Source organism: Physeter macrocephalus, chromosome 4, assembly GCF_002837175.3.
Source record: "Physeter macrocephalus isolate SW-GA chromosome 4, ASM283717v5, whole genome shotgun sequence".
Taxonomy (NCBI): domain Eukaryota; kingdom Metazoa; phylum Chordata; class Mammalia; order Artiodactyla; family Physeteridae; genus Physeter; species Physeter macrocephalus.
The window spans coordinates 136,703,026-136,715,093 of record NC_041217.1 but is presented as its reverse complement, the minus strand read 5'-3'; the positions used below and the strand labels follow the sequence as shown (position 1 = coordinate 136,715,093).

At 36.9% G+C, this 12,068-nt stretch overlaps 1 protein-coding gene across 1 annotated transcript in view; it reads left to right on the top strand.

Annotated features, from left to right (window-relative positions):
• The first annotated feature begins 397 nt into the window (after window positions 1-397).
• The window catches only part of C8A (complement C8 alpha chain), a 67,220-nt gene continuing 55,549 nt past the window's right edge, over window positions 398-12,068 (top strand). The window contains exon 1 of the mRNA XM_007104582.3: window positions 398-566. Within this exon, the coding sequence (XP_007104644.2) occupies window positions 490-566 (77 nt within the window). The 5' untranslated portion in view covers window positions 398-489. The remainder of the gene's footprint in view (window positions 567-12,068) is intronic.

The following is a 12,068-nucleotide window of genomic DNA, read 5'->3' as shown; positions in this document are numbered from 1 at the left end:
AACTTCCCCATGTAACTATTAGCATTTCCTATATTCTGCTGGCTGTTTATGGCAGAGCTGAAACACCAGTATGAGCCTCGTTTCAGTCTTGCAAAACAAATTGATCCAACCTCAGAAGTTCCAACAGCTACTCAAAAAGACCATGAATTCTGGAGTTATATCTTGGTTTGGCTTTTGCCTCATCCTGAAAATAAGATCCCTTTGCTTAGCTGAAATTGGTTAAATATCCTCCTTTCCTCAACTATATGGATATTGCTTTTCCAAAGGTCTGAAGGACAGTGGCCTTTGGTGTCTGGGATTTTAGGGCGTTTGGCTAATCAATACCCCGGTAAGTAATTAACCACATCTGAATGAGAATCAAGTGAGTTCTGTTCATTTCAAACATTAGGTAGGTCTTATAGATCCCAGCCGGTAGATTTCTTTTACTCCAACTCCCTGAATAGTTTTATTCCTCTCTAGGTAAATATAGGGTGGTGGCTTCTGGATGAGATGTTTGCTGTTGCTTTTTTCCTCTTGTCTTTGATGACTTGTCAGCCTGGGGTAGCCATACAGGAGAAGGTGAACTGGTGAGTTGGCCAAAAGTTTCTGCAAAATTTGCAGTTAGGGGTTACTTGGTAGGGAACTGAGACACTCTCATGTTTGCAACAGGCTGTTTTAGGATGGAATGTGACCTCTTTCCACATTATTACTAATTCAGTGAAGGAGTCCAGGCCAGTGACAAGAGCATTCACTTGGTGTCAGATGGACCTGTGTACAAATCGCAGCTCCAAGACTTAGGAGCTGGGTGATCTGGAGTAAATCAGCTAATCGCTTTGTGCTTGCTTCCCGATCTGTAAAATGAGAATAATAATGCCTCTTCTATAAGAGTTAATGAACATGAAATAAAATCTTGGATATAAAGTATACTCAACTTAATAAATAATAGTTCTCTTGAGTTATATTGGACAATTAACCTCTGCTTATCCATTTGTGTGTAAGAATACCCATCTCATAGTGTTTGGGGAAGGATAAAATTAGATAATGTATATAAAATTATCTTGGGAAAGGCAAGAGACTGTAAAGATGCTGAGTCATTTCATTCTAGAAACGACTTAACCTTTTGCTATGGAGTAACGAATAGAAGTGATATTTTCATATGTACATTGCATTTTACCCATTCCATTTCCTTGAATATCCCAAACTGGCTTCACGGTTGTTGTTTTGTTTTTTTTTAAAGATGTTGGGGGTAGGAGTTTATTAATTTTATTTATTTATTTTTGCTGTGTTGGGTCTTCGTTTCCGTGCCGGGGCTTTCTCTAGTTGTGGCAAGCGGGGACCACTCTTCATCGCGGCGCGCGGGCCTCTCACTATCGCGGCCTCTCTTGTTGCGGAGCACAGGCTCCAGACGCGCAGGCTCAGTAGTTGTGGCGCACGGGCCCAGTTGCTCCGCGGCATGTGGGATCTTCCCAGACCAGGGCTCGAACCCGTGTCCCCTGCATTAGCAAGCAGAGTCTCAACCACTGCACCACCAGGGAAGCCCACGGTTGTTTTTTTTTTAATCTTAACATCAAGTATTTTGTGGTGTTTAAACAGCCTCTTATTTTGCCTTTGTGATAGCTTTAAAGAAGTCCCTCTCTCCCAAACATTGAAGATTTTAAGTAGAGTTATTTTATTCAAATTCTTGTTGGATGATTCAATTTTGAATCATTATTGCTTTTAAATGCTAGACTAGAGATTTCCTTTAAGTAACAGTTAAGAAGGGGGAAAGGCATTTTTATAAGCAGTTAACTTGCAACTTGTATTTAAAGCAAATACAATTTTGAAAAATCAGACAATTCATCTCTAATAATTAGAAGATAAAGGCAAGAGAACTGTGGTAAACGAAATCTCTGCTGAGATACTCTTAATTATAAAAGCTTATCATTGTAATCCTTTTTGAAAATGAACAAAGAGTCTTGATGTTTGAACTTATCAAATAAGAAAGACCAGTGCAGAGGCAAATTTGAAGTCAAGGCAAAAGAGAACCAATTAAATACGTTACAAAGTGCTGAAGTAGGAAGTCACAAGGTCTTTTTGTCTAATGCCAGTGTGCCTGACCCTGGCTTTGCAAATGCAAAACTACATGGTGAAATAACTTTACTGGGTTCAGATTCTGGCACTGGCATTTACTATTTGTGTAATCTTAGGCAAGTTATTTAAGTTTTCTGGGCTGTAAAGTGGGAGGCAAGTAAGAGGAAGAATTAAATGCATAAAAAGTATTTAGAACAATGCCTGGTACTTAGTAAGTTTTCAATGAAAGTTGTCGCCAGTAGTGGTGTGTGATTGTCATGGTCATTTTTGGGGTATTTTTCATCTCTCTGATGGTTGATAAAAACTAGAATAAATTTGTAATGTGCCTATACATTATTGATACAATGTATAAAATAGACAACTGATGGGAACATGCTGTATAGCACAGGGAACTCTACCTAATGCACTGTGGTAACCTAAATGGGAGGGAAGTCCAAAAGGGTGGGGATATCTGTATGTGTATGGCTGATTCATTTTGTTGTGCAGTGGAAGCTAAAACAACATTGTAAAGCAACCATACTCCAATAAAAATTAATTTAAAAAATAAAATAAAATTTAACAACGAAAAACAATTGCAACGTGCCAATTAGTATGGATCTTTTGGATTAGTGTCACTTCAAACTTTAAAAAAAATTTAACAATGGCAAAATGACTAACAATTTATTTTTCTCAAATAAAATATAAACACTAACATTGAAAACAGATGATATACATTTACATTTTTAATGGTATACATTTATTTTTATAAGCTCGTATTTACCATTATTATAAAGTATATTGCCTGTGTGTTATTATACCATTACTATAAATTCTTAGAAGAGTGTGGTTGTTTGAGAAAAATGTTTTAAGACAATGTTGATGAAAAGACGTTATATTCAGCCTCAAAAAGCAATGACTCTCTCTTATGTGTTTTATACAAATAATACATTTTAGCACGTGTGTTGCTTTAAAAAGTTAAAAAATTTTCAATCCTTTTAATTTATTGAGATTTGTTTTATGACAAAGAATATGATATATCTTAGTGAATATGTCACAGGCACTTCAAAGTGTGTATTCGTCTGTGGTGTGTAGTTCTAAGTCATTAGGTTGGTTATTAATGCTGCTCAAGTTTTCACCTCCTTGTCTATCAATTACTGAGGGAGGAATGTTGCATCCCCAAGTATATTTGTGGATTTGTCTATTTCTCCTTTCAGTTCTATCAGTTTTTGTTTCATGTAATTTGAAGCTCTGTTATTATCTGTTTATCTACTTGTCTATCTATGTCTATCTATCTATCTATCTATCTATCTATCTACATACAGGCATACAGATGATCTGCCGATCTGCCCCTTTGAAAGGCTTTCATTATCCCTGGGTTTCTATCTATCTATCTATCTATCTATCTATCTATCTATCTATCTATCTATCTATCTATCTATCTATCTATCTATCTATCTATCTATCTATCTATCTATCTATCTATCTATCTATCTATCTATCTATCTATCTATCTATCTATCTATCTATCTATCTATCTATCTATCTATCTATCTATCTATCTATCTATCTATCTATCTACATACAGGTTTGTAGATGATCTGCCCCTTTATCATTATGAAAGGCTTTCATTATCCCTGGGTTTGCATGGTGAATTTTTTTTCCCAATATTTTATTTTAACTTATCCAACTCTTTATATTTTAAAGTATGCCTCATATAGATAGCATATAGATGGGTCTTACTTTATTGTCTAGTCTAATAATCTCTGTCTTTGAATCATAGTATTTATACAACTTATATAAGATGTAATTACTGATATGCATGGGTTTGGGTTTGCCATCCTTCTATTTGTCCCATCTGTTCTTTGTTTCTATTTTTCTCCTTTTTTTGGTCATCTTTTGCATTTCATATTTGTTCTAATTCCAAATAATTTGTTAGCAATTCTACTTTGCTTATTTATTTATTTTGGTTGTTACTCTAAGCTTTGCAACATTCATCATTAACTTATTACAGCCTACCTTAAAATAATATCATACCACTTCTGATACCATTTTTATTCTTCCTGAGTAACTTCTTTTGACCTTTCTTATAATGCAGAATGAATTTTGGTGAGGGAGTTATCCATTTTCGTTAGTCTGAAGAACTCTTTATTTTGCCTTTATTTTGAAGGGTATCTTTGATGAATATAAAATTCTAAGTGAAAAGCTTCCTTTTTTCCTCCCACATCACTTTGAAGACATTAATATCATTCCATTATCTTCAGCTTGTATAATCTTTGAGGAGAGATCCACTTTGTTATAGACTCCTTTAATATTTTATCATTGATTTCCAGCAGTTTGATTATGATGTGCCTAGGTGTGCTTCTGTGGATTTATACTTCTCATCAAATTTGGGGAAAAAAATTTTGCCACTATTAATTCAAACATGTTTTCTGCCACATACTTCCTCCTCTGCTTCTGATCGCAGGTATGCTCAACTCCCTCATATTATTCCACGGGTCACCGAGGCTCTGTTCTTTTTTTATTGTTTTTGGCAGTATTTTTTCTCTGTTTCATTTTGGATAGTTTCTATATCTTTAAGTTTACTGATCTTTTCTTTTGTAGTATTTAATCTGTTTTTTAGCCCATCCAATGGATCTTTCATTTTGGTTTTTATAATTTTTCAGCTTCAAAACTTTCATTTGGTACTTTTTTATATCTTTCACTTCTCATGATTCCCCTTACTTTAATATACTTAAAATAACTCAAAATCCTTGTTTGCTACTTCCAACACTTTTATTTCATAGGTCTTTAGAATTAGGAAGGACTTTGACATCTAATTTAATCCACTCATGATACAGATAAGGAAATTGAGTCCCAGAAAGAGAAGGGGAATATTAAATAACAACCAGACCACTCCTCTAGGCATTTTATGAATATTGACCAATTTAAACCTCATTATGTCCCTCTAAGACTATTGTAATCATTATCCCCTCCAGTTGAGAGACAGAGAGGAAACAAAGCAATTTGATATGTCCGTCACCCAGTTTCCTAGTTGTACAGTCAGGCCTTCTAATCCCCAGATCAGTGTTATTACACCATTACTGCTACCCTCACACACCAGAAAAAAAAAATCTTTTCAAAACTGAGCACCCATTTTGATAAGCACTATTTACAACAGCCAGGACATGGAAGCAACCAAAATGTCTATCAATGGCTAGAGGAATGGATAAAGAAGATATGGTACATATATACAATGGAATATTACCCAGCCATAAAAAAGAATGAAATAATGCTATTTGCAGCAACATGGATGCAACTAGAGATGATCATACTGAGTGAAGTAAATCAGACAAAGGCAAATACCATATGATATCGCTTATATGTGGAATCTAAAAAAATGGTACAAATGAACTTATTTACAAAACAGAAATAGAGTCACAGATGTAGAAAACAAACTTATGGTTACCAGGTGGGTAAGGGGGGAGGAGGGTAAATTGGGAGATTGGGATTGACATATATATACACTACTATATATAAAATAGATAACTAATAATGACCTACTGTATAGCACAGGGAACTCTATGCAATACTCTGTAATGACCTATATGGGAAAAGAATCTAAAAAAGAGTGGATATATGTATATGCATAACTGATTCGCTTTACTGTATACCTGACACTAACACAACATTGTAAATCAACTATACTCCAATAAATTTTTTTTTAAAAAAGCAAAACAAATATTTAATTTGGAATTAGGATACCCAAAGGTTTTTATAACATTTCCAACCCAACATTTCCACTGATGAAGAATGAACAAAATACCTTAGGCGGACTAAAGAAATATGAGTGAAGACCTCAAACGTAGAAGATAATCCCAAGGATCTGTTTGCTTCTTTAAATAGGTCATATAGGCAGTGGATCCTAATGAAATTTAAATCACTATCTTCTTTTTTATTTTATTGTTTCATGGGCATCAGAGTGTTCACCAAAGTAACGCAGGCCAGGGCCGTGCGAATATTTTCTATAGCTGTCCAGATGACTGGAAATCAACATGAATTCAGGCTGCATGAAATGTTAGCTAATATAAACAATTGGAGTAGTGGATGTGACTCAAAGTGAGTCTCATGACAACAGACACTTTTTTTCGGGGTAACTAATCTTTAGCTATACTTCGAGCAGCATTGGGTGTGGGCTTTGATGTGAGATCAACCTGGGTTTAAATCCTGGCTTCACCACTTAGTGGCTATGGAACTTGGGTAAGTTACTTAAACTCTCTAAGGCTTAACTTTCTCATCTATAAAATAGAGACAATACATATTTCATAGAGTGCTTGTCAGGAGTTAAGAGAGTTAATATAAAGCAATGAGCATAGAAACTGGCACATGGTAAATTTTTAGAAAATTACTTTTATTACTCTATTTCCCTTTTGTCAGAAATCCTTCATAGTATTTCTTGGAATGTGTTTTTAAAATGCATAGATTTGGGAGTCAAAACAGCCTTGGTTTGAATTCTTGCTTTACCTCTTACTATCTATATAACCTTAACCACATTATTTCATCTTCCTCTGAATCTGTTTTACTTATCTATAAAATAGGTATAATAATTCCTACTCCACAGGGGTCTAGTAAAATTTAAATTATATAACATAAGATCAAATGAGATAATATATTCATACAAAAGTTTTTATTGCGTTCCCACTGTATGCCAGGTACTGTGCTCAGGGAGTCACGACCCCTGCCTTGCAGAACTTGGAGTCTAAGGGTGGGAATAAAGTGTGGGAGGCTCTACATATGTGGGATTATGTTAGCATAGGGCAAGGCAAACCATCTGGAGGACATGAGACTCAACTGAACTGGGAAGGTCTGACCAGATGGATGAGGTGTGATTATTCAGTGTGGAGGAAAGAGCATTACGCATATATTGCAGGAGAGCCTGGAACATGCTTAGAACCAGAAGTTCTGTGTGGAATTCTATGTGTACCTGGAACACAGTACACACTTTTTTTTCATTTGTTCATTCATTCATTCTTTTGTTCATTCATTCAATACATATTCCAGGTATGCTAAGTGATGAGCAAAACAGATAATGTCCTTACCCTCCTGGAATTTACAGTGTAGTGATGGAATCAGTCTATAAACATGTAAACCAAACATTTCAGTAAAAATTGTGATAAATAGTATGAAGGAAGCAAACAGGGTCCTTTGATAGAGGCTATCGAGCAATCTAAAAATAGGCAGGTTGGGGCGTTCTCTACGGAGGTGGATTTAAGCTGAGATACGAAGGATGGTGAGGAGAAACCAAGTGAAGGGTAGGGAGAGTGGAGAGGTCAGCACATGCTAAGATCCCCCTGCAGGAAATAGCTCATCACATTTGAGGACCTGCAGGATGGGAGCAGCGTGAGACCAGGGGATTGAGTCCTGAGAGGATGTCAGAAAGGTGGGCAGGGGCCAGATCACAGAGGACCTTGGGCACCATGGTGAGGAATTTTGATTTTAGTCTATGTGTAGTAAAAAGCAAACAAACAAAAATCACTGGAGGGTCTTATACAGGAGGGATATTATCTGATTTCTAATTTTAAAAAATCATCCTGGTGTCTGTGCAGAGAAGGGATTGGAGGAAATTGAAGTGGAATGTCTTAGACCATAGGAGGTCATAGCAATTACCTGGGTGAGAGATAACGGTGCCTTAAATTAGGAGGGCAGTTGAGACAGGCAGAAGGGAAGATATTTGAGATATATCTTGAAAGCAAAATTGACAGAAATTTCCAAAGGACTGGATATGGGGGTGAGGGCAAGGAAGGAATTAAAGACCACTGTTAGGTATCTGGCTTAAGCAACTGTGTGTTAGGGTAGTTCCACTTACTGATGTGGATAAAATTGAGAGAGGAACAGTTAAAAGGAGAAAATTAAGAGTTTCGATTCAGAGCCATTAAGTTTGCCATGCCTGACAGGCACCTAGTGGAGATATAAAATGGGGCAGTTGGATAAACAAAACAGGATTTCTGAGCAGTGGTCCAGGTTGAATATCTAAATCTAGGAGGCATTAGCATAGGTGGTATGTGAAACCCAGGAAATGGATATCACCTTCTTAAGAGTGAGAAAAGCAAAAAAAGAAAGGCAAGACTGCGCCCTGAGGAATTCTAGTTTTCAGACACATCAAAGAGAACTGGCCAGAGGTAGGAAGGGGGCAAGGAAGTGTGGTACTGAAGAAGTCCAAGAGAGGAAAGATTTCAAGAAGGAACAACGGTTAACAGAGGGCAATTAAGACCAAGCTGGAAAACTTTCCACTGGATTTAGCAACATGGAAGTCACTAGAGACTCAGCACTTTCAAAGTCAAATTTTAAATATGTTTCATGAAGTAATTCCCATGTAACTGAATGGGAGTAGCTCCAGGTTATGTAATTAGTGGCAATCAGTCTTGAATATAAGCTGAGCCTATTTATTAGGATGACCCACTGGAAATAATCAGGGTTGGGCCTTCTGACCTAGCCTGGGATGGGTAGCTAATTAATTATTTTGTGATCTAAATTGCTGAGGTGGCCACATTCTACGGTCAAGCATTTGACTCACAGATTACATGTTCAAGTCTAGGTTTTAGGCCATTTTAGGCCTTTTGCCCAAAATGCCACCCTATCTAAAAAGGCAGATGGAAAGCATCTCACTAGTCTCCAGCCCTCCACAGCATAGGCATTCAATATGTTTTTGATGAAGATGGAGAGGTTTGATGAGCATGCCTGGGGTTAAGAAGGTTAGAGAGAAGAAACTAACATGTATGTCAGGCTGATGCTTGGGGCTTTCCATGCTTTGCATATGTAATCTCACTCCATATTCAAAACAGTCTCACAAGTTATTATTATCTCTGTTTTTTAGCTATAAATAGCAGAAACTGGATTTAAATGCATGTTTGGTAGACTCGAAAGCCCTTTCTGTTACATCAGTGCTTCTTCAACTGTTTTACCTAGTCTTACAGATATTACATGAAAGAAAAAAAATGACCTATAGTCAAAAATTGGGTAAATGCTCTGTTAAGTAAACTAAAATGCAGAACTTTTCAGAGCTTCAGTGTGTTGTTGGGCATTTTAAATCTACAAGAGCAGTATGTTGTATACAATTTATCCAAACGTATTTGACCAGGTAACTTTACTTCTTTTCCTCCTCACCTCTGGTGCATATCTCAGGAACTAGTACTCCACAGAGCATATTTTGGGAACCCTGCACATAGAACTATATTCCCTTGTGGTGATTCTACAGATGAAAAACTTAATAGCCAGACAGTTAAAGAAACTTGCTCATAGTGGCACAGCAAGGTAGATGCCAACTAAAGACTAGAATCAAAGACTCCTGAATCTTACTGCTCTACATTAAATCTCTTCCTGCTTGAGTAAATTTTCAGTAGCTGGAAGATGCTTTCAAACTATTTGCCAAGATTTACTAGGCCACAGATTTATTAAATGTTCCTGAAGTCATTGAAAAATTGATACGGTTCTTTTGGAAAGCCATTTGGACATATGTGTCATAAGCTTTGAAACCATTTGTATCCTTCAACCCAGCCATCCTATTCTACAGGAAGTATCTTCAGTAAGTAACTTAGAATACAGAAAAACTGGGTGCTCAGTACTCTAATTGTTTAATGTTAGTGGAATGGAACAATGTGCAGTCATCATAAAAAGTTTACATTTCTCTGATAATATTAAATGGAAAAATAAAGATATAAAAATGTAATAGTATGACCTCAACTATGTTATAAAAATTAAGAATGAAAGGAAATACAACAAAGTATTAACAGTGGTGGAATTTGGGGCAATTTTTTTCTTTTATAATCTTTTCTATGTTCTCTTTAGGAGAACATCTGACTTTTATAATCAACAAAAAATAAACTACCTTAAAAAATTCATTGGAACGATAAGAGAAGATGCCCGTCATATTGATATTGGCTAAAAGGTTGGAGCCCTGTAATGACTTAATGAATGGACCTTGTGTACCTTCTGTAGCGTTGCTTCAGTGATAGCATGACGGTGTGTTCCTCTGTCTAGACATCACGTCACAAAGCTTTTAAAACTACAGCAACACAGTGCTGCTCTAAGCTTTTGCTTCCATCTATTAACACTGTTTCCTTCCATTTTGACATCATAATGCAGTCTCTGTGGGCTTACAATGACATTATCTTGACAATTCTACAGTGAGATGCAGAACTAATACTGGAGTCATTTTCTGCTCCCAAACCTCCTCCCTGTAACTTCTCTCCCACGTTTTAGTGATCAGAACTCTTGTTTTTCTCCATGTTTCTATGCTTCACACTTTTATTATTAGGACAATCTATCAGAAAAATGACATATGGACCAAACCCTGAGCCATTTGAATGTCTAGACACCAGGATCATTTAATTAGATTCTAACTGGAAATTAGGTTCAAATAAATTTCTAAACAATGTCATTCTATTTCCCATACGTCGGCTTCATTCTTTCTATCCCCCTTTTATCCTTCCTTCCTTCCTTCGTTCCTTCCTTCCTCCCTTCCTTCCTTCCTTCCCCCCTCTCCCTCCCTCACTTTCTCCCCCCTTTTCTCCCTTATTTTCTTTGCTCTCCTAAATATTTACTGAGCACCTTCCTTGGGTCTGGCACCATGATAAATGCCAGGAGCTCAGTAGCAAACATATGAACAGTACAAGTACCTGCCTTCATAGAGATTATGATCTGGTGGAGAAGGCAGAAATTATACAAACATTATGATAATTAAGTGTTGAGAAGAAGATGTGCAGAGACTGACAAATCCTATGAAGGGAGATATCTATCAGTCTGGGTGTTGAGAAATGTTTTCCTAAGGAACTGATGTTTATGATGAGACTGAAAGGTACCTAGGAGTCACCCAGGAGAAAGATAGTTGGATTCTTTCACAATTGGGTTTTACAGGTAGGTGTGATCAAGGGAACAGTGGGGTCCAGGAATTCAGGACATAATTAAAATTTAAAAATGATGGATCACGAAATCAAAACTGATTATAAAGGAAAATGAAGATAGGAGAGGTCTTATTGCTAGAGAGAAAGCTTACGTGTCAATGGAGGCCGCAATGAGGTCCAAGAAAACTGCAGGGGAATCTTTGAGCATATAGATATAGAAGGAGATGAGGCTGTGGAGCCCCAAATAACTATTTACAGGTGACTCATGAATAAGTGATTTGGAGGAGAAGCTGTTTCAGAGAGTAAGAAAGTCCAGGATGAAAACATGGAAGAAAATAGAGTGAAGAAAAGGGTCATTGGAGAGGAAGAAAAGGAGCAACTGAGAGTGCAGAGCATTGGATGGTTCATTTAAAGGGGTGCTGAGGTCTCCCAGGATGATGAGAGGAACTGCAGTAGAGAGGAGGACAGTGAACTGAGCACTGAAGTTTTTTTGAAGGGATAATAGGGCTGGTGCTCTATACTAGCATCATTTTATAGATCAGAGTTTCTCAAAGTGTGGTCTACAGGCTCCAGGGAGTCCCAAAGGTCTTTTCAGGGTGATGCCTGGGTGTTCAAAACAATTTTACAATAATACTAAGACATTATTTGCTCTTTTCACTGTGTTTATGTTTGCACTGACAGTGTAAAAGTAATGGTGGACCAGTCCCTCCCATCAGGAAACTTGCACAAGCCTCTTAGATAGCCTCATCCACCAGAGGGCAGACAGCAGAAGCAAGAAGAACTACAATCCTGCAGCCTGTGGAACAAAAACCACATTCACAGAAAGACAGACAAGATGAAAAGGCAGAGGGCTATGTACCAGATGAAGGAACAAGATAAAACTCCAGAAAAACAACTAAATGAAGTGGAGATAGGCAACCTTCCTGAAAAAGAATTCAGAATAATGATAGTGAAGATGATCCAGGACCTCGGAAAAAGAATGGAGGCAAAGATCGAGAAGATGCAAGAAATGTTTAACAAAGACCTAGAAGAATTAAAGAACAAACAAACAGAGATGAATAATACAATAACTGAAATGAAAACTACACTAGAAGGAATCAATAGCAGAATAACTGAGGCAGAAGAACGGATAAGTGACCTGGAAGACAGAATGGTGGAATTCAC